The 22,525-nt window shown below is 29.4% G+C and overlaps 4 protein-coding genes and 2 long non-coding RNA genes across 7 annotated transcripts; 4 read left to right on the top strand and 2 right to left on the bottom strand.

The window, feature by feature from the left end:
- The first annotated feature begins 2 nt into the window (after positions 1 to 2).
- LOC105670754 (odorant receptor 22c-like) lies at positions 3 to 2,257 on the top strand. The gene is made up of 6 exons (XM_067350797.1): positions 3 to 355; positions 623 to 971; positions 1,230 to 1,460; positions 1,537 to 1,650; positions 1,802 to 1,957; positions 2,127 to 2,257. Exons 1-6 carry the CDS (start codon positions 102 to 104, stop codon positions 2,175 to 2,177), a joined length of 1,155 nt encoding a protein of 384 aa, XP_067206898.1. The 5' UTR covers positions 3 to 101; the 3' UTR covers positions 2,178 to 2,257.
- On the bottom strand, positions 1,506 to 13,573 carry LOC136998247 (uncharacterized). 2 transcript variants are annotated; one of them, XR_010888859.1, is made up of 7 exons: positions 11,956 to 13,573; positions 11,776 to 11,875; positions 11,544 to 11,654; positions 8,070 to 8,281; positions 6,931 to 7,725; positions 2,440 to 2,645; positions 1,506 to 1,658 (listed from the first exon to the last, which is right to left on the bottom strand). It is a non-coding gene; the product is annotated as an uncharacterized lncRNA (long non-coding RNA). The 2 variants fall into 2 exon arrangements; XR_010888860.1 differs by lacking the exons at positions 11,544 to 11,654; positions 11,776 to 11,875; positions 11,956 to 13,573 and adding exons at positions 8,994 to 9,191; positions 9,407 to 9,509.
- Positions 2,638 to 5,439, top strand: LOC105670807 (odorant receptor 13a-like). Its single transcript, XM_012364525.2, has 6 exons — positions 2,638 to 3,478; positions 3,745 to 4,099; positions 4,412 to 4,642; positions 4,716 to 4,829; positions 4,926 to 5,081; positions 5,240 to 5,439. Exons 1-6 carry the CDS (start codon positions 3,225 to 3,227, stop codon positions 5,288 to 5,290), a joined length of 1,161 nt encoding a protein of 386 aa, XP_012219948.2. The 5' UTR covers positions 2,638 to 3,224; the 3' UTR covers positions 5,291 to 5,439.
- LOC105670809 (odorant receptor 4-like) lies at positions 9,107 to 14,781 on the top strand. Its single transcript, XM_067350814.1, has 5 exons — positions 9,107 to 10,136; positions 10,206 to 10,319; positions 10,760 to 10,915; positions 14,299 to 14,454; positions 14,594 to 14,781. Exons 1-5 carry the CDS (start codon positions 10,005 to 10,007, stop codon positions 14,642 to 14,644), a joined length of 609 nt encoding a protein of 202 aa, XP_067206915.1. The 5' UTR covers positions 9,107 to 10,004; the 3' UTR covers positions 14,645 to 14,781.
- Positions 10,160 to 10,878, bottom strand: LOC136998255 (uncharacterized). Its single transcript, XR_010888869.1, has 3 exons — positions 10,738 to 10,878; positions 10,341 to 10,468; positions 10,160 to 10,263 (listed from the first exon to the last, which is right to left on the bottom strand). It is a non-coding gene; the product is annotated as an uncharacterized lncRNA (long non-coding RNA).
- An 890-nt stretch (positions 14,782 to 15,671) lies between the features above and the next one.
- LOC105670798 (uncharacterized) lies at positions 15,672 to 21,081 on the top strand. Its single transcript, XM_012364516.2, has 12 exons — positions 15,672 to 15,935; positions 16,150 to 16,504; positions 16,873 to 17,103; positions 17,280 to 17,393; positions 17,688 to 17,843; positions 17,981 to 18,010; positions 18,983 to 19,242; positions 19,444 to 19,798; positions 19,870 to 20,100; positions 20,175 to 20,288; positions 20,659 to 20,814; positions 20,969 to 21,081. The coding sequence occupies exons 1-12, from the start codon at positions 15,682 to 15,684 to the stop codon at positions 21,017 to 21,019; spliced, it is 2,307 nt and encodes a 768-aa protein (XP_012219939.2). The 5' UTR covers positions 15,672 to 15,681; the 3' UTR covers positions 21,020 to 21,081.
- Positions 21,082 to 22,525: the final 1,444 nt, after the last annotated feature.

Raw genomic sequence — 22,525 nt, 5'->3', positions numbered from 1 at the left:
GGTAACATTCGAAATCCTCTCAGTGCTGTCTCATACCAGAATACTTGGCAAATCTGTCGATGCTAATATTCAGTTTCTCGCGTCTACAAAACTGTTGACAAATGGTAGTGACAAGTACCATCAGTCCGTCAGTGAAAATCGGCCTTCAGTTGCTCGGTGTGTGGCCGGGTGTTCATTCCACCGTATATTGGTTAATTTATATACCGTACATATTAATCGTACAGTACTTTCAATATTTGTATGTATTTTCACACTTCAATCTCAGTGAACTCTCGAACCTTGTGGACAGTTTACCTCCGACTTTAAATTATACTTTGACAATTCTGAAATTAGTCAGTGTTTGGATACATCGTCGGTAAGATATCGTGTTGCTGCATAATGTTAGCGTAAGCATAATCTTATCACAATCTTTATACAATAAATAAATTATTAATGCATAAATTTTTGTCTAATCTCTTACGTTTGAGAAACCAAATTAATCCTTAATTTTTTAACATATATTGTCGATCTAATCGGAAGATAATTCATTTCTCTCAGTTAAATATTGATTTGTGTGCAGTGTATAAAAAATAGAATGTCTCTCTATTTAAAATATCTGAACGATTAAAACACCGTATTGCAGAGTTATTCACGAAATCGTGGTCGCTGTGGATGATGATTGGCGTGAGTGCATTGACGTCGATAATCAGTTGTATATAATGAGAATTAAAGCTAATATATCACATTTTTGTTCTAACGCTATGTTAACTTTTTGTGTATTTGCTGGAATACTTTATCTTTTGGGTAATTACGGAATTACGCTCTTTGCCGAAAATGACAATGATACCTTACGGGAGCTTCCTGTAAAAATACAATTCCCTTTCGAAGCAGACAAATCACCGATTTTTGAGCTACTTGTCGTAGTCTTATCTCTACAACTGATGTTAAATGGATTGATAATAGCCATTTTAAATGGATTTATTTTTTCTTTGGTAAATCTCTATTTTCATATTTACACCTTATTTTCTATGCAAATTGCAACAAATAAACTTATAACATTTAACATTAATAATAATTTTGCATGAAAATTTCACTATTCGTAGAATGCAAAATTTCTCCATACAAATTGCATCACAAACTTAATTTTGACATACGAATGTATACATCGTTATGCATAAAATGTAACGATCGAATAATTAAATATCAAGAGAGGAACTGTTGTTTCTCTTTTATATTTAAGTATATTTTAGGTACTTCACGTGAGCGGACAAATCGATATTATATGTGAGGAATTTAAAATTATATCCAAGAAAATACAGCTGCATGAATCTTTTGCTTTTAAATTAGGGATGCTAATCGAGAGGCATAATAAAGTCATTTTATTCGCCGAGAACATCGAGAATTTTGTTTCTTCTATAGCATTGATGCAAGTTGTTTCGAATACTTCAGTTATTTCTTGTCTAGGTTTTATAGTCGTAATCGTAAGTAGCGCAGTAAATACAATTATCAATATTGTTAGTTTTTATTATTATTTCTTGTAATTATCCATTCTTACAGTCCCTTTCTAATGAAGATGGCGCCTTCATGTTATTGAAAGTCATTTCGCCTTACATTGCATTATTAATGGAAATTTTTCTTTTTTGTTTTGCTGGTGAATATCTTAGCCACAAGGTTAGTATCTGCAAGTTAATCTTCTTTGTAACTTATTTGAGTAATTTAATTAATGATACAATTAATTTAATTAAAGATACAATTTTTTAATGTCATTATATAAAGAAGACTAAAAAATGTTTTGTTCTGAATAATATTTCAATATTTATAGAGTAAAACAATTGCCGATGCAGCATACGATTCGTTGTGGTATAATATGCCGTTAAATCGAAGTAAAATTATAGCGTTCATAATAATGAGATCTCAGACGCGACTAACAATTACAGCAGGAAAAATCATAAGTTTGTCTTTGGAATCGTTTGCGAGTGTAAGCTCGTTATTTTCAAAATTTCTTTAATACATATTTATTAAATAAGCAAAAAAATGGTATTTGGTTTATGTTGGTATACATATTTACAATTAAAATCTTTATTACAATGTTTTTTTACATATGCGCATATTTGTATATAAAATTTAATTTTGTTAACCTTTTTCAGATATTAAGAGCTTCGGTATCATATATATCTGTTTTTTATGCATTGTCTTAATATCAATAAAAATATAAGAGCAGTTTATTAAAATTTTAAATTAATTTAAAATGATAAAAAAATTTAGTAACTGTAATTTATAGGTTAATAATTAAAGTTTTAATAAGAAATCTTCATTTATGTATTTATATACATACATATTAATTTATTATTAAAACTTTAAAGTATACCTATTATGCAATCTAAAATTATAAATATATTTAATATGTGTGTGTGAATATGAATATTTACTTTTCATTATAGTATTATTTTAATTACATACCAGCATATTTTTATCCAAAATGTAGTCTCAAACTTCCTCGAACATAACTGTCACTGACTTTTCATTGGTAGATTGCATATATGCTACTGGTATAATATGCTTTGTTGCACATATGGTGGTAACTATGTTCCCATCATATACCCGATTGATTCAAATTTTTTACTTTTCAGACTTTTTTCACATGCGTGCTTTGCAGAATTCCCTTCCTTAAATTATTAAAGAAAATTACTCGTTATTATACGATTCAGTTTCAGTTAGGGAGATACAATGTTTCTCCCTTCATTTATGGCTTTTAAAAAACTCGCAATCGAACTACGGACACAATTTAGAGTACCGCACGCTTAGAATATCAAATACGCATAATTGCGATCGTGTAATCAAACTTCCGCACGGTAAAAATGTTGGTATTGTGTGGGAAACGCGACGAACATTTGTTTTTTGCCGATGAAATTGTAATGTGGGTAAAAAAAGTTGCAAAAACGTAACAATTGTGCAACGGATCGTTTATTCACTGCGCGGCATCTTTATTATTTCATCGTCAAAGTACAAATTATTTGTCTTATACACACGGAACAAGAGTATAGACATTCGAATAATAGAAAGCGCTATTTTGACTATTATTCTACGCAGAGAGTATTGATGGTTCATTTATGTTCACTTGAGTGGGGATGTAATGCACTTGTAGAAAGCGGTCGATGTTCTCTCAGTGCCCCGTCATACCACGGTATCGGACAAATGTGCCGATAGTAATTTTTATTTTCTTACGTCTTCAAAATTGTTAATAAATGTTAGTCAAAAGTACCATCAGCCCGTCACTAAAAATCGGCCTGCGGTTGCTCGGTGTGTGGCCGGGTGTGCATTCCGCCGTTTATTGGCTGTTTTATGTATCGAGTATACTGATCATACAGTGCTTTCAATATTTTTATATTTTTGCACACTTCAAGATCAGCGAGCTCATGAATCTCGTGGACAGCATATCCGTAACATTAGAATACAGTTTGACGGTTTTGAAATTGATCAGTCTTCGGATACAACATCGGTAAGATATCGTGTCGCTGCAGAACGTTAGCGTAAGCATAATCTTATCACCGTTAATCCTTATACAATAAATTATTAATGCATAAATTTTTATCCAATTCTTATACGTGTGAGAAACACAATTAATCCTTCATTTTTTAATATATATTGTCCACCTGATCGGAAAATAATTTATTTTTCTCAATTAAATATTGATTTGTGCGGCGTATAAAAAGCATAATATCTCTCTGTTTAAAATATCTGAGCGATTACAATACCGTATTGCAGAGTTATTCGAGAAATCCTGACCACTATAGATAATGATTGGCGCGAAAGCATGAACATCACGGAACATTTGTGTACGATGACAATTAAAGCCAACATATCGTATTTTTGTTCTAATGCTATGTTGAGCATTAATGCTTTTGCTGCGATATTTTATTTCTTCGGCGATTATGCAATTCGTGCAGCGCATCTTGTCGGAGATTATAATGACACCTTACGGCAGCTTCCTATTAGAGTACAACTTCCATTTGATAGTACGCAATCGCCAATTTTTGAGCTGCTCGTTGTGACTCTATTTCTACATGTGATGGCAAATTCATTGACAATCGCTATTCTAAATGGACTAATCTTTTCTTTGGTAAGTGTACGATTTTATATTTGCATGTTTAATTATTGTTGAAGTTACATGAGAACAATTGTAATATTTTTGCATAAAAATTTTACTCCATACCAAATTTTATACAAACTGTAACGTCATGAAATTTTAAATTAGAGATGTCAGAATATACAATACATTGCTGTAAAAAAAATTTAATAATTAAATATTTAAGCAACAAGAAAATGTCACGTTATGCATTTTACTTTTTACGACAAGCACACATTTCTTATTACAAAAATTTCTTTTATACTAAATATATGAAATTTTTGCAGTAATTTATGTGTATTTTAGGTCCTTCATGTAAGCGGACAAATCGATATCATATGTCAAGAGTTTAAAAACATATGTAAGAAAACTCAGTTGTATGAATCTTCCGCGTCAATGTTAAGAATGTTAATCGAAAAACATAATAAAGTCATTTCGCTTTCCGACAACATTAAAAAATTATTGTCTATTTTCTGCTTGATGCAAATTATTTTGAATACTTTACTTATTTGCTGCATAGGATTCATTATCGTAATAGTAAGTGGAACAAACATGCTTGATGATTAATGTTATTATTTACTTGTTTTTTATTTATTATTAATTCAAACAGTCCCTTTCTAATGAAGCCGGTATCTTTGTGTTGGTGAAAGTCGTTGTCGGCTACTTTGCCATAATGACAGAAACTTTTATTCTTTGCTTTGCTGGAGAATATCTCAGTCACAAGGTTGATAAAAATATTTAAATTTTATTAAATGTAAGGACACTATTAACATTAAGCATACTATTATTTTATTTTTAAGAATCTATGCATTGTTTTTAGAGTATATCTATTGCCGATGCAGCGTATGATTCGTTATGGTACGATTTGCCGTCATATCAGAGTAAAATTATAACATTCATAATAATGAGATCCCAGTCGCGACTAACAATCTCTGCAGGAAAATTCACGAATTTATCCTTGGAAGCTTTTACGACTGTAAGCTTGTCAGACTTAGGAAAAGTGACAACTTTCTTGATAAATAACTATGAAATAAAATCTTTGTCTTGTTTATAATTAATTTCTATCTTTGTTAAAATATGTTTTGATACATACACATATTTCTGTACAAAACTTAATTTCTCAACTTTTTTTAGATCGTAAAAGCTTCGGCGTCGTATATATCTGTCTTTCTTACGATATATTAATATCAATAAAAATGGGAGAAAAATTAGTTAAAATTACAGTGTAATAAAGTTGAGAAACTGTTAATAAAATTATTAAAAAATTATTATTAATAAATTAATAATCCACACTTAAATTTCCATATTAAATTTAACATAACAATTCAGATTAACTGATGCAATTTGGAATTATATTTAATGTAAAATGTAAGAATAATTGTTTTTCTCTATATTGTTACTGCATCTTATGCTATAACATATTTTTTCCTAAAGAAATTCTGTGAATAAGTAATTTCTCTACAGTATATTTTATCGCATAATACTAAATTGCTACGTGGTAAGTCTTATTCTTTCAATTTTTTTACGTTTTAGATATTTTCCAGATGTGTTTCCGGCAAAATTAAATTTTTTCATTTATTAGAAACGATTAAAAAAATTTAATGGCAAAGAAAATTGTTTGCCATTACGCAATTCCAAGAAATAATTGCAATGTCTGTCTTCCGTTTTTCAAGACTTGCAGTCGAACACAATTTAATTCTGTTCGCTTAGAATACCTAATGTGTAATTGCGATCACTGAATCGACTCTCGCATGTTAAAATGTGCGGAACATGCTATGAACATTTTCTTCTACGCAATTATAAGATTAAAAAAATTGGTAGAAAAATGAGAATTGCAAAGCAAGTCGTTCGTTCACCGTGCAATTTCTCTGTATTTCACAATTAAATGTACATTATCAGACTGCCAATGGAATTATACGTATCCATAAGTATAATAAGCCATATTCCGACTTATTGTTACATTACGGAATGTATAATAACAATTGATCTCTATATTCACTTGAGTGGGGATTGCTTCGCGTGGGGGTACATCTGGCAGAAAAGTCGCAGCTCTCTCAGTATCGTTTTATACCACAGTAGAAGACAAATGTGCTATTACTAAACTTCATATCCTCACATTTTTTAAATCTTTCCCGAATGATAGTCACAAGTATCAGTCCATTGCTGAAAATCGGTCTTCAATTTCTCGGTGTATTGCTGAATGTATCACATTCTAATATTTATTGGTTAATTTATATGTTATACCAATTGTTCAACACTTTCAATATTTGTATGTTTTCGCGCATTTCGAAATTAGCGAAATCTCAAATCTCGTAGATGGTTCGCCAATAACACTAAACTATAGTTTGACATTTTTTAAATTTATCAGTTTTTAGACACATCGTTAGCAAGATATCGCAACGTTGCATGTGGTTTTATTTAACCGCTGTGTTGAGTTGTTTTTTTGAAAAAATTAGATTATTATTCTTTATTTTTCTAAACCAATGATTAATATTTTTCTCTGACTAGAGTGCGACTTTAAATCTTAATTTGAACAGTGGTATGTGGTTTCGCATGCGCATAGCGCAATAAATAATATCTTTGTACGATATGTCTGATCGATTAAAGTAACATATTGCTGAGTCGTTCATCAAATTCTAACCACTATAAATGACGATTGGCGCGAGTGCATCGATATCAAGCAACATTTGTATGTGATTAATGCTAATGTCTCGAATTTCTGCTCCAATACCATGTTGAGTTTGAATATATTTGCTACGTTAATTTATCTATTTGAGTGATTATGTAATTTATTTTGTGTATCTTATCCAAGATTATAAGGATACTTTACGGCAGCTTTCTATCAAAATAGAATTTCCTTTTGAAACGATGCAATCGCCGACTTTTGAGCTGCTCGTTATACCTCAGTTTGTGCATGTTTTTAAATGCAGCTTACAGTCGCTACATGGATTTCTTATTTCCTTGGTGAGTCTCAAATTTTATATCTGCACGTTTTATATAAACTGTGGCATCAGATTTATTGCAGTTTGGAAATACTAAAATTTATATTAATCGCAAGCATAAAAATTTTTTATTTTATATTTTGCATATCCTTTTTACAATTAAACACATTTTTCGTTATACATAACATTTGGAATTTTTGGTAAAACATATGTGTATTTTAGATGCTTCACGTTAGCAGACAAATCGATATCATGTATCAAGAGTTCAAAAGTATATCTCAAAAAACTTCGTGTTATAAATCTTCCGTTCCTGCATTAGGAATGATAATCAAAAAACACAATAGAGTTATCTCATTTTCTGATAATATAAAATCTTTTTTTTTTTATCGCGATGATACAAGTTGTTTGGAATACTTTAGCTTGGAATACTTTTGCTGCCTAGGATCATCGTAGTAGTGAATAATGCAGATGTTGCACGATAACCGTTTATTGCAACTCATTCAACTTTCCTTGTTTATTCTTTTTCTTTATTCTTTCATTGAAACTGTCCATTAATAGTGAAGGAAGTGTCCCCGTGTTTGCAAAAATTGCTTTAGCTTACATTGCCGTAATGACAGCAGCTTTTATCTTTTGCTTTGCTGGGGAATACCTTAGTTTTAAGATAAGCGATCAGATTAACTGTAAATACACAAATATAGATTATTAAAAAAGTATTATATCTATATATATCTGTATTTTATGCAGTATATTAATTGAAATTTAAAATAATTAAAAAAATTTGACATTAAATTGTTGAAATTAATGTAATTAATAAAAATTGATAATTTAACATTTATTAATAAATTAATAACTTTATTATTATAATAAATTAATAATCGTCAAATTAAGTCAATTAAAATCTTCAAATTAATTTAACACAATTTCTATGATTTATGTATTACACAATCCAAAATTATATGTGTTTCCAAAATTATATGTTTAATGTAATTAAAAATTAATTAGTAAAATAAAGTACGAAATACCTTTCTCTACGTTGTTAAAATATTACGTACGTAACTACATTCTCTGTCAGAACAAGAATGCATCTTTATATCGCGCTAAACATAAATGTTGAACCTTGATTAAAAATTTGCGCATTTACTCATTGCATATCATGTCGTATATGCTTCCAACTTGTCTGATGTGTCCAATTGATTTCAATTTTTTACTATTGAGAAATTGTCACATGCATGCCCTGCAAAATTCCATTCTTTGAATCATTAAAGAAAATGAGTGTTATTATGCCTTTCGTTCTGAGTCCATAAGAAAGAATAATATTCTTCCCCATTTATCTCTTTTAAAACACACTCCGATCAAACAGGGAATTAAGCTGCGTTTGACTTGAATATCTAATATGTAATTACGATTGTTCAGTTGAGCTACTGCGCATTGAACGATCTTAATAATAGTTACAAAACGCACAAGGTTTCTTTTTGTAGACAGCATTGTTGTCAAAGATCGAATTAGTAAAAAAAATTGACAGTTGCGTGATGAATTTTCTGTTCACGATATCTTCTTTACTCCACGGTCAGAATATACATTATCGAAAGCTATCGATAAAATTATACGATGTCTGTGCGGAAAATGAACTTGTACTGTCGCATTACGCTATAGCAATTGATCGGTATTCATTTGAGAGGGGACGCGCGCACAGAGTGGGGAGTGTACTTGAAAAACTGATCGGTGGTTTCACAGTGTGTGCTACGGCGGTAGACAAATGTGCAGATTTGTCGCGTTCTTAAAATTATTGACAAATGACAGTCACAAGTACTATCAGTCCGTTGCTGAAAATCGGGCTTCGAATGCTCGGTCTGTGGCCGAATGAGTTTTCCATAATTTATTGGTTACTCTGTATATCAAGTATACTAATCATGCAATATTTTCAATATTTATATGTATTTTCGCACTTCATGTTCAGTGAGCTCCCGAATCTTGTAGACAGTTTGCCTCCAACTTTAAGTATTACTTTGACAGTTATGAAGGTGGTCAATCTTTGGGTACATCGTCCGTAAGATATTTAATCAATATATAATATTAGTTTTATTCAATTGACTTAAGCACCCAAATCTTAGTTCGAGCAGTGGTGTAAAGAATATAATGATTGTCTGAAATATTTAAATATATAATCAAATAAGAATAATATATTTTAGAGTCATTTATCAAATCTTGCACGATATGAATAATGATTGGCGCGAGTGCATCGATGTCAAACATTTGGATGTGATGACAGCAAAAGCCAATATTTCGCAGTTTTGCTTTAATATTATGTTGAGTTTTAATACATTTGCTATAGTACTTTATATCCTGGGCGATTACGTACTTAATACTGTGTATTTTGCCGATAATTACAATAATACCTCACCGTCACTTCCAATTAAAATACAATTTCCTTTTGAACCTATACAATCACCGATTTATGAGCTGCTCGTCATAACATTATTTCTATACTCGATGGCAAATGTCTGTACGATGGCCGTCTTAAATGGATTAATCTTTTCTTTGGTACTTTGACTTTATATTAATGTTTTATAACAAGATCATATTAAATCTTTCGATAAAATTTTCATTTTACATAAAATACAAAAGCTTCTTATCTACAAACTGCAGCATCACTGCAAACATAATTTAAAAATTAAAAAAATATACATTATTACAATAAAATTTTATAATTTAGTTCAAGATTTAGTAATTCAAGAAAAAAATTAAAAATATTAAATTTATTATATTATATTATGTATAAATTTATTATTATATTATGTTAGATACTATATCTTTATCTATATTTATAGAATTTTTGTAAAATCTTAAGCATATTTTAGGTATTTCACGTGAGCGGGCAAATTGATATAATATATCAAGAATTTCAAACTACATCTGAGAAAGCTCGGGTTTGTAAATCCATCGCATCTGCATTAGGAATGCTGATCAAGAAGCATAATAAAGTCATATTATTCTCTAATAATATCGAGAAACTTTTCTCCTTTATTGTGTTAATGCAAGTTGTTTTGGATACGTTTCTTATGTGCTGTTTAGGATTCATCATTATAATAGTAAGTAGTACAAGAAACCTGTGTGCGATACTCTGTATTGTAATTAATTCAATTTTTATGTTGAAATAGTCTCTTTACAATGATAGTAGTTTCTTTGTAATAGTGAAAATGATGTTGGCTTCTATTGCTGTAATAATAGAAACTTTTATTATTTGCTATGTCGGAGAATACCTTAGTGTCAAAGTGAGTAAATATAATATGTACCTATAACATAACTTATAATATCACATAAGTCACTTATTGTTAGTAGCTTTCATTGCAGCATCAAACATATAAACATTTTTATTAGAATCGTGTAGTTACCAATTATAATAATTGTGTGTGTTTGATCACTACAAATACAATATTCCATTTATTATGAAAATATGAATAAAATAAAAAAATGTGTAATGCATATTATTATTCTTCTTATTGCATTTTTAGATATTTTGATATATTTAAAATTCACATTGCTTCCAGTTCTTTAATAATAAACAATATATCCTTTATTTTAATATTCTTTTTAATTCTGTATATACAATCAACGAGAACCAGAAACAATTTTATTTTTTAGACAATGAAAAATTGATGGAACATAGAAGAATACAAAAGATTTCTATACTTTATGTCTCCTGCATTTTTAGAGTAAAACAATAGTTGATGCAGCATGCAATTCGTTGTGGTACGAGATGAGGCCAAATGACGGTAAAATTATATTATTAATAATATTAAGATCTCAGAGGCAATTGACGCTCACGGCAGGAAACATGATGGATTTGTCCTTGGATGCTTTTGCGAATGTAAGTTTTGTGCCTACTATTTTGATACATATAATTATGTAATAAAACTTTTATTTTGCTTATTTATAATTATTTTTAACATTTGTGTTATAATGTTTGTCATTTATATGTATGCATAATTTGTATATAAAATTTTACTTTTTACTTTTTTTCTCTAGATATTGAAAGCAACGATGTCGTACATATCTGTATTTCGTACAATGTATTAAATTGAATAAAAATATAATAATAATTTCTTAGAATAAATGTAAAAAAAAACTTAAAATTGTTGTTAAAATGTTGAATAAATATTAAAATTTTATTAATAAATTTGTAATTATTATTTAAATTTAATAGATTTAATAGAATTTTTTGACTTACAAATTACAGAATCTAGAATTATATTTAATATAACAATAAATAATTTCATAGCTAATTTACTTTATTGCATAATAAATCTTTAAAAAAGAAAAAAATATATATCGTCAAAAAGGATTTAATAAAATAAATATATATATATATATATATGTAAAATATACAATGTTTGATAGCATGTGTTTGTGACTAACAATAGCTTCTATGATGTGCTAAATGATTCATATTTCTTGCTTTTGACGATCTTACACTGACACGTTTACAACATGCGTACCTTGTAAAGTTCCATTTTCTTTGAGTAATTAAAGAAAATTTCCCGCTATTATGTTTTTTTCCTTGGTCACAGAGAGATACAAACTTCTTATATATCTTTTTTTCAATTTACCTTTAAAAGTAAAATTTAGTTTTGTTCGCTTATAAATGCTTAATGCATAATTACATTTAGTTGAACTACTGCGAGTTCGAACGCTTTTAATGATACGTAAAAAAATGCAATGGATATTTACTTCCTATGCCGGTTAGTATTACATTGTCAGAAAAATATGTTTGAAAAAAGAACTTGCAATTACGCTAGGACGAATTGTTCGTTCACGATATTTTCCCTCCCTATAATTAGAAGACAAATTATCAGGAAAAAAATTGTCGACGAAATTACACGATGTCCGTAAGCATGAGTAAGTTCTTACTGTTTCTCAACGCAATGAAAATTGATCCATATTGAGTTGAGTGGGGATACATCGTATGAGGATGCACTCAGAAAGCCTGTCGGTGCTCTCTCAGTATTACACCAGAGCACCGAACCGATGTGCCGATATTGATCATTATTTCTTTGTGTTTTCAAAATTCTTAACAAATGGTAGTCACAAGCACCTTCAGTCCGTTACTAAAAATCGGCCTTCGCTTGCTTGGCCGGGTGTGCATTCTACTATTTATTGGTTGATATATATATTAAGTTTACTGGTTATGCAATACTTTCAATATATATACATCTTTGCGCATCTTTCGTTGAACGAGCTCTCGAATCTCGTGGACAGTTTACCCCTGACTTTGAATTACACTTTGACAATTCTGAAATTAACTAGTCTTTGGATGCATCGTCGGTAAGATATCACGTTCCTAGCTTTCTCCAGGTGTCCTGTTTGACAAACAAGTATAGCCGTTAATATTCTAATGTACAGATTTGATACAGAATGTGCCGACTTGATGGAAGTGTGACTTATTTTTATTATATAAATCTTCGTAGTGTATATAGTTTCGCGTAGAAAGTTTTTTTTTGTTCAAAATATTTAATCAATCAAAGTAACAAATTACAGTGTCTTTCAAAAAATTCTTATCGCTATGAAGAATGATTGGCGCGAGTCGTCGATCAGTATTTACAAACGATGACAATTAAAGCCAATATATCGCATTTGTTCTGCAACGTTATGTTGAGTTTTACTATAATTATTGCGATATTTTACTTCCTGGGAAATTATGCAATTTGTGCTATGCATCTTTTTGAAAGTTATAATGATACTTTGCGGCAGCTGCCTACCAAGATACAATTTCCGTTTGAAGTTGAAGAATCGCCAATTTTTGAGTTGCTTTTTATAATTTTAATGCTACATCTGATGTCAAATGCCACATTAGTCCCTCTTCTTAAAGGATTAATCTTTTCTTTGGTATGTTTTAAATTTTACCTTTCCATTTTTATTTCTTACGAAAATTGCGCAAGAAAACAATTAGTGACGCTTAATTATAACATGTTAGAACATTCTCACATAAAATTTCAATTTCCAAGTACATTTCTCATAATAAAAATATTTTTTATTACAAGATAATATTTGAACTTTATGTAGAACTTTTGTAGAAAAATAAATATATTTTAGGTAATTTACGTAAGCGGGCAAGTGAGTATTATATGTCAAGAATTCAAAACTATATCCGAAAAAATTCGACTTTATAAATTTTCTGCTTCGCTATTAAAAATATTGATTGAGAGGCACAACAGAGTTATTTTGTTTTCCTACAACATCGAAAAATTGTTATCCTTTTTCGCATTAATGCAAGTTCTTTGTAATACTATAGTTTCTTGCTGTCTAGGTTTCATCTTTATTATAGTAAGTAGTGCAATAAACGTGTAATGATTAATATTAATACTTATTTGTTCTCTACGTTATTATCTATTTAAACAGTCTATTTATAACGAAACCAATGTCTTCGTGTTAGTGAAAGCTATTTTAGCTTATATCACGATAATGTTGGAACTTTTTATTCTGTGCTTTGCCGGAGAATATCTCAGTCTTAAGGTGAGCAGGTATTTAAAAATTATTAATTGCAAGCACACAATCTTTCAATGCAACATAATTACACAAATATGGTAATCAAAATGTTTAATGTTGTTTTTTAAACACAGAGTTAACGTATTAAGATTAATGTATATTTTATTCATTTTGATGTTTTAGAATCTTATATTATATCATTTGGCAGGTCTATAACTTTACTGTGAATACATTGAAATCTTATATTTCAAACAAAGAAATGATGTAAAATTCTAGAATATAAGATTTCAAGATTTCATTCCAGTATAGGGTTGCCAAATAACATGATATAAGATTCTAATAGCATAAAAATGAGTCTTAATAACATGCTTTCTTAAGAAAGGAAATATTTTCTTTTAATATTTTTTAAGACCAGTTTTTTGTTTCAAATATTTGTTATATAAGTATATAATATATGCATACATATATTCTTTGTAATGCAATATATTCATCACATATAAAATAGAATTTCTAGTTTTAATATCACCCTCTTAGTCGTTTATTAAAACTTAAAACTTGTTTTCGTTTTTCAAAAATTAGAGTAATATAAAACCAATATTTTTTTATCAATATTACTGTTATTAAATTTTTGTAATATACCTTTTCTGTTTTTATATTTCTGTAATAAACAAAAAAAATTTTTTTTAAATTTAATTAATTGTTAATTTTATATTGTCAATAAGAAAAATCTTTACTCACCGTCCGTTATAATTTTCATTCTGCTTTCAGAATGAATCAATCGCCGATGCAGCGTACGATTCCTTATGGTATGACATGCCATCAAATTATGGTAAAATTATAACATTCATAATAATGAGATCTCAATCACAATTAAAAATTACGGCGGGAAAATTTATGGATTTGTCTTTAGAAGCTTTTGCAAATGTAAATCAACCTTTTAAAATTTTCTTGATACATAAATATAAAATAGAAATATTATTTTATCTATAATTAATTTTTATTCTCTTTTATCATGTGTTTTCATATATTTTCTAAAGACTGAGAATTTAACTTCTTTTTTTAGATCTTGAAAGCATCAGCATCATACATATCTGTCTTTAATGCAATATATTGACATCAATAAAAATGCAAAAATAATTAGAAATTACTTAGAAAGTAATTAGAATTGTAATTGATAAAACCAATAATTTAGAAAATGTTACTAATAATAAATGTATTATATAATAAATGTAGAATAATAATAATGATTAATAATAAAGCTGTTATTAAAAAATTAATAATAGCCTAAATCTTTAAGTTGATTTAACCAGAAGTAACATAGTTTTACAATTTACAGAGTACATTAAAACTGCATTTAAAATGTACATAATATTATTATTATTTATTTTGCATCATATATTAAAATATATTCTTACCCAGAAGAAAAAGATAAGCTCAGACAGTATCAAACGTATCATCGGAATATTTATGCATCTGCAAATTGCACGACATATTTAATTAAATGCATTTGTATAGCATAACTATAAATAAGCTTATATGATGTATACTGGTTCACGTTTCTAAAACCTTTAAAATTCTTTTTACACTTGAGTCTTGTTCCTTAATGATAAAAAATTATTTGCCATTACGCAACAGACTGCGTCTGTCAGTCATGGTTCTTCCTTTGTTTATAATTTTTAAAATTTGCAATCAAACCTTAGAAATAACTTCCCTTTTTCTGGAATACACAATTACAATTGTGAAACTGAACATCCTCAGAGTAAAAATGACTTCCACGTAGAAAATACAATGAACATTTTTTCTCGTCGATCGGATCTTAGAAAAAAAGTGCCAGAAAAAAATCGCAAAAAAATGCAATTGCGCAGTGAACCGTTCCTTCATCACGTAATATCTTGATTGCTTTACGGTTAAAGTAAAATTTATCAGACTTTTCATAGAATTACAGCATGTCCATACGAATAATAAGCTCCACTTATTAACATACTACGCAATGCATAATGACGATTGATCCATACTCACTTAAGTGGGGATACATCGTGTAAGGATGCACCTAGACAAACGATCCCCTCTCAGTGCTCCTTCGTACAACAATATCGGACAAATGTGCCGATGCTAATCTTTATTTCCTCGCGTCTTCAAAATTCTCGATAAATGTTAGTCAGAAGTACTATCAGTCCATCGCTGAAAGTCGGCCTCCGATTGCTCGGTGTGTGGCCGGGTGTGCATTCCACCATATATTGGCTGATTTGTGTATCGAGCATACTGATTCTACAGTGTTTTCAATATTTATATGTATTTGCGCACTTCAGACTCAGCGAGCTCTCGAATCTTGCGGATAGTTTGCCTGTAACTTTGGATTACACTCTGAGATTCCTTAAACTGACCAGTCTTTGGCTACATCGTCGGTAAAATATCACATTGCTGTAAAATGGTCCAACTGCTTTGTGAAAAATAAAATTAATTCTCACAATTTGTTTATTAATATATCTACATTTTTAACCAAAAAGAGTACGACTAAATTTTATTATGCAGATTTTTATTCCCACAAGTGTAATCTCATTTTGAAAAATAATATTTACATAAATATTTAATCAATCTGATTTAAATAACATGTTGCAGCATAATTAAAGAAATTCTAATCACTATGGATACCGATTGGCGCGAATCTATCAACGTCGATCAGCACTTATACGTGATGACAATTAAAGCTAACAAATCGCATTTTTGCTCTAATGCTATGTTGAGTTTTAACATAATTGCTGCCGCACTTTATCTCCTGGGCGATTACGTACTACGCGCTGTGCATGTCATTGGAGATGACAACGATACTTCATGGCAGTTTCCTATCAAGATACAAGTTCCCTTTGAAACTGAGCAATCACCGATTTTTGAGCTGCTCGTTATAACTTTATCTCTACATTTAATGTCATCTTCAGTGACGGTCGCAATTCTAAATGGATTTATCTTTTCTTTGGTGTGTTTAAAATTTTGTAATTACCTTTTTATTTCCTACAAAAATTACATGATAAGATAATTCTTTAATTAATTATATTAATGTTTTTTCGTAAAAATTTCGCTTTACATAAGCGCAATTTTTGCTTACATAAGTTGCAATATTTTGTAGATACAAATTACTGTTATCGTTGGAAATTTAATTTAAAAATATAATTATATCACTATGAGATGAATTTTATAATTAAGTACATATCAAGTAATTCATTACACATCAAGTAAGAAAATGTTGCGTTTCCATATCACTTTAACATTTACGTGATCTCTCATTGCAAAATCTCTCTCATATATGATACTTGAAATTTTTGCAGAAATTTAAGTGTATTTTAGGTGCTTCATGTAAGCGGACAAATTGATATTGTATGTCAAGAATTGAAAACTATATCTAAAAAAACTCGACTTTATAAATCTTCTATGTCGAAATTAGGAATGCTGATTGCAAGACATAACAGAGTCATTTCATTTTCTGACAACATTGAAGAACTATTATCTTTTTTTGCACTGATGCAAGTTGTTTGGAGCATCTTGGTTATTTGCTGTCTAGGATTCATAATCATAATAGTAAGTAGTGCAAATAATTAAGCTTATGACTTTAAATTTATTAATATATCAATATAATATATTAATATATTAATATATCAATACAATATAATATATTAATTAAATTTTTTGTTACGATAATATAAATATGTGTTCGTTATCATATATGTTATTAATTGATATATTTATTCAAATAGTCTTTACATAATGAAGCCAGTCTCTTTGTGATAGTAAAAGCTTTTTTGGCTTATACCAGTATAATGATAGAAAACTTTATTCTTTGTTTTGCTGGGGAATATCTTAGCCTTAAGGTTGGTAATTATTAAAACATTTATTATTTATTAATTCTAAGTATACACGATACCTTTCATTGTTATATAATTAATTACACAATTAATTATTCAAAAATTCATATTACATTCTGTTTCAATGATCTTATAATAAACGGTAAGATTTTTTAATTCTACTATTTTTTAATTCTACATTGCACCACCGGTAATAGTAAAAAAAAACTTTGTTCTTTAGACAAAAACATTGATTAAATATATGAGAAAACGGAAACTATATCATTCTGTCATTTTTAACATCCTTTGCCCTGCTTTTAGAGTAAATCGATCGCCGATGCAGCATACGATTCACTTTGGTACGACTTGCCAACAAATCAGAATAAAATTATATTGTTCATAATAATGAGAGGGCAGATGCAATTAACAATTACAGCAGGAAAATTTGCGAATTTATCCATAGAAACTTTTGCAAATGTAAGCTTAAGGCTTTCGGAACTTTTCTGAAACATAAATCTTTTTTTTTATAATTAACTTCCGCATTTGTCACAACATGCATTTTTATATATAAGCATATTTATATTAAAAACTTAATTTTTTGACTAATTTTTTAGATTATGAAAGCATCGGCATCATATATATCAGTCTTTTATACGATATATTGATCAAACATATTAATAATATAAATAATTAATAATATAACATATTAATAATATAACTAATTACTATTTTAATCATGGTATAATTAACAAGAAGTGTTTATTTAGTACTTATTTGCTGTTATTAATAAATTAATGATTAAATTGTCATTAAAAAAAATTATTAATAATTCCTTAAATTTTTATGCGAATACAATATAATTTTATCTTGTACAATTTTTTGCATCATTACTACATTGTGTACTGAAGCGAATTTTTATTTAGAAAAATGTATCTTCAGACTTTGTGAAATGTATTTACAATGAAAAACTCACTGGAAAAGTTGCGTATATGTAATTTGTGCAGCGTACGTTTATAACTAAGCTTTTACAATATGCAATATTGATTTAAACTTTTTTACTTGTGAGACTGTAACCATATGTGTGCCTTGCAAAATTCCATTCTTCGAAATGTCATTAAAAAAATTACCTCTAATTATATAATTTGTTCTTCCTTCATATATCTTTTTTAAAACTCGCAAGTATACGCAGAATTTAGTTCGGTACGCATTGAATACGTAATGCATAATTGCGATCATTGAACTGTGCCACCGGAAAGACATAAAATACATTTCTTTTCTCGTCCACAGCACTTCGTTGTCACAGAGAAATTTGCAAAAAAAACCAAAGAAAAAACTGGCTATTGTGCAATTGTTCCTTCATGATATCTTTTTTACTTTGCAGTAGAAAATGCAAATTATCGGAGAAGACCGTTGCAAAAAATTATAGGATGTCTATACGGATAATTCTTACTGTTTTCTAATGTAACTGTAATGGGAACTGATCCATACTCACTTGAGTGGGGATGCACCGCGTGGGGATGCGCTTGCAGAACCTGTTGGTGCTTTCTCAGTATTACATCAGAGCACCGGATGTGCCGATGCTAATCTTTATTTCCACGTGTCTACAAAATTGTTGACGAATGATAGTTACGAGCACCGTCAGTCCGTCGTTGAAAATCGGCCTCCGATTGCTTGGTGTATGGCCGGGTGTGTCGTATTCCATAATTTCTTGGCTAATTTATATGTCGAGTATAGTGATTTTACAGTACTTTCAGTACTTGTATGTATTCGCGCACTTCTCACTCAACGAGCTCTCGAACCTCGTGGACAGTTTGCCTACGACTTTAAATTACACTTTGACGTTTCTAAAATTGTCCAGTCTTTGGATAAATCGCCGGTAAGCTGTCGCGTTCTAATGTTATAATGTTAACTTTATATAATCGCGCTATTCAAGGAATGACACATCGATTATTTACCTTGAACGAAATGTGTGTTTTAAACATATCTAAATCATAATCATTCGTGTGTCAGTGATTTTATATGGAAAGTATAACATTTCTGCTGAAAATTTATAGCCGTTTAAAGTAATACATTGCAGAATTATTCACCAAATCGTGGATACTATGAATAATGACTGGCAAGAATGCGTCGGCATTGAGCACCATTTGTATTTGATGACAATCAAAGCCAGTATATCGCACTTTTGTTCTAACGCTATGTTGAGTTTTTATATCATTGCTGGGATACTTTATCTCTTGGGCGAGTATGCAATTCATGCTGTGCATCTTGCGGGAGATTACAATGATACCTCACGACAGCTTCCTGTGAAGATACAACTTCCTTTCGAAACTGAGCAATCACCGATCTTCGAGGTGCTTGCTTTAATGCTTTCTCTACATGTTATATCAAACGTATGCACAGTTTCTGTTATAAACGCGTTAATCTTTACTCTGGTAAGTTTCACATTTTACATTTGCAATTAACGTAATACTTATAATCTTTGCACAACTTAAGTATATTTTAGGTGCTTCATCTGGGTGGACAAATCGATATTATGTGTCAAGATTTCAAAAATATTAATGAAAAAATTTCTTTCCGCAAATCTTCCGCGTCTACAATAGAAATGCTAGTCGAGCGACACAATAAAATAATCTTTCTTTCCGATAACATGGAGAAACTTTTTTCTTTTATCGCGTTAATGCAAGTTTTTTGGAATACTTTAGTTATGTGCTGTTTAGGCATCATCGTTATAATAGTGAGTATTATAGTAAATGCGCAATGATAGATATTATGATTATAATTTTTCTTTTTTACTTTTCATCAAAATAGTCTGTTAATAATGGAGCCGGTATTATCATGATAGTGAAAACGATTTTCGCTTACTTTGGTATAATGATAGAAATTTTTAACATTTGCTTCGCAGGAGAATATCTTAGTCTTAAGGTTCGTAAGTATTTAAAGACTTTTTATATAATTATTTGGATATTACCTTGCAAACATAGATTAATACATACTCATCAAAATTTTCAACACTGCTATCTAATAAAAAAAGGAATTGTACATTTTATATATTAATTATATAATATATATAATATTTTTATTAACAAGCAATGTCAAGTATTTTGATTATGATATTATATATTAAAATTAATAAAATATTATTTTAGCTTTATTGGAAAATATGATTTGTCAATACGATCTCGCTAGTTACATTATATTAGAAAAAGTTTTACTTTACAAAGAAGATTAAATTAGGTAAAATATAAAAAAATGATATACTCTATAATTATTAACATTATTGGCATTGTTTTAGAGCAAATCAATCGCTGATGCAGCGTATGATTCGTTGTGGTACAACTTGCCATTAAATAAAAGTAAACTTATATCATTCATAATAATGAGATCACAGAAGCGATTAGCAATCACGGCTGGAAAGATGACGAATTTGTCATTGGAAGCTTTTACAAGCGTAAGCTTGTCGCCTGCAGAAACTATCATATATATATAGAAATAAAATAAATAAAAATTTTGTTTTACTTATAATTAATTATAGCATTTGTTAAAATTGTTTGTTTCTATGCATATATTTGTATAAATTTTATTATTCACTTTTATTATTTTAGATTATGAAGGCGTCGGTATCATATGTATCTGTCTTGTATGCGATGTATTGATGTAAAAAAAATGTGGTAACAACATTATTAAAGTCATAGTATAATTAGCATAAAAAGCAAACTATTATGAATTAGTTGATTAAACTATTATTAATAAATTAATAATTATAAACTGTTATTAAAAATTTATAATTGTCACTCATATCTCTCTTCTCATTTAACTTTTACAAATTATATAATTTTAAATTAAATTTCATACAAAATAAATAAAATTATTTTTTAAATATTTTTTATATTTTATCTATCACTGAATCTTCATTGACAAGTCGGCGTGTGTAATACGTGTTTGCATATTTTGTTGCTTGAAACTATTGTTGAAAATATTGAACGCTCTGTGAAATATCCATTTCATTTGCATTTTTTATTTGTACTATTCTTTCCATAATATCTTACGAAATTTCATCTTGCAAATTGTTAAAGAAAATGACTTACTACGCTTATTTATGCAGTTTTTCTCAATTAAAACTACAATAAGCTCTCATTTTTTTATTTCTATTCTCTCGGTTAGAATATCAAATACATGACTGCGATAATTAATTAATTAATCGTGAGTTGCGGAAATTACATTGTACAGTTATCGACCTCTGACCTGTGGAATATTGTGTAAAAAATAGAGGAAAATTTATTTCCCCGATCCATGGATTTAACTTGTCCACGTGGTGACCTTGTGAAAAAAATTGCATATTATCGTACACTTATCGTGTGACATAAGCTCTATTGTGTTTCACGGTCAGGTACATTGTCTTGATGTAATTACAGGATACACAGACAGATAATAAGCTCTATCTCAAATTACTGTTAGACCACGCTGCACATAATTACAATTGATCGATAGCCACTCAGATGGGGATGCATCACGTTGAGCGTTCGAGGATTGCTAGGTAATTTCAGTGTATTATGCACAACAGTTCAGATGAATGTGTCGATGCTAATCTCGTGTATCAGGAATCGTTAACGTGATTCCAAATTGTCTCTTCTCGCGCGTCTTTTTCCGAGCGGAATCATGAACGTGAATACCATAAGTCGCCCGCTTAAAACGGATCTTGCATTGCTTGGCGTGCGGCCGGGTTTGCCGCACTCGACTGTTTGTTGATTTACTTATATGTCGAGTTTATATATCTTATAGTATTATCAATATATGTATATATTCAGGCACTTCAAATTCAACGATCTATCAAATTTCGTGGATGGCTTAGCTGTAACTCTAAATTACAGTTATTTGACGTTCTTCAAATTAAACAGTCTTTGGATGCATCGTCGGTGAAACACTGCATCGTTTCGCGATCGTAAATTCGCGATTTAAAAAATATAATCAAATACTGCTTGCAAAGTGTGTAATATAAACGCAAAGAGCGGTTGAAACAACGTTACGTCTGCCTGTAAATCTGTCAATATTATAACAACAAAAATATACAATAAATGTCAAATTGCTATTAAATGCAGCGGTACACAATCGATATTTATTACCTGCAATTTGAGTACTCTAAACTAGTATTTACGATTCTC

Source organism: Linepithema humile, chromosome 2 (assembly GCF_040581485.1).
Source record: "Linepithema humile isolate Giens D197 chromosome 2, Lhum_UNIL_v1.0, whole genome shotgun sequence".
Classification (NCBI taxonomy): domain Eukaryota; kingdom Metazoa; phylum Arthropoda; class Insecta; order Hymenoptera; family Formicidae; genus Linepithema; species Linepithema humile.
The sequence above is the reverse complement of the archived record's forward strand: the minus strand, read 5'-3'. Positions and strand labels throughout refer to the sequence as shown.

Coding starts and splice junctions, on each gene's coding strand:
- LOC105670754 (XM_067350797.1), top strand. CDS start 102: ATGGTAGTGACAAGTACCATCAGTCCGTCAGTGAAAATCGGCCTTCAG. Junction 972..1,229: donor ATGGATTTATTTTTTCTTTG/GTAAATCTCTAT, acceptor AGTATATTTTAG/GTACTTCACGTGAGCGGACA. Junction 1,461..1,536: donor TAGGTTTTATAGTCGTAATC/GTAAGTAGCGCA, acceptor CCATTCTTACAG/TCCCTTTCTAATGAAGATGG.
- LOC105670807 (XM_012364525.2), top strand. CDS start 3,225: ATGTTAGTCAAAAGTACCATCAGCCCGTCACTAAAAATCGGCCTGCGG. Junction 4,100..4,411: donor ATGGACTAATCTTTTCTTTG/GTAAGTGTACGA, acceptor TGTGTATTTTAG/GTCCTTCATGTAAGCGGACA. Junction 4,830..4,925: donor GAGAATATCTCAGTCACAAG/GTTGATAAAAAT, acceptor CATTGTTTTTAG/AGTATATCTATTGCCGATGC.
- LOC105670809 (XM_067350814.1), top strand. CDS start 10,005: ATGCTGATCAAGAAGCATAATAAAGTCATATTATTCTCTAATAATATC. Junction 10,137..10,205: donor TAGGATTCATCATTATAATA/GTAAGTAGTACA, acceptor ATGTTGAAATAG/TCTCTTTACAATGATAGTAG. Junction 10,916..14,298: donor CCTTGGATGCTTTTGCGAAT/GTAAGTTTTGTG, acceptor TTCTGCTTTCAG/AATGAATCAATCGCCGATGC.
- LOC105670798 (XM_012364516.2), top strand. CDS start 15,682: ATGTTAGTCAGAAGTACTATCAGTCCATCGCTGAAAGTCGGCCTCCGA. Junction 19,799..19,869: donor ACGCGTTAATCTTTACTCTG/GTAAGTTTCACA, acceptor AGTATATTTTAG/GTGCTTCATCTGGGTGGACA. Junction 20,101..20,174: donor TAGGCATCATCGTTATAATA/GTGAGTATTATA, acceptor TCATCAAAATAG/TCTGTTAATAATGGAGCCGG.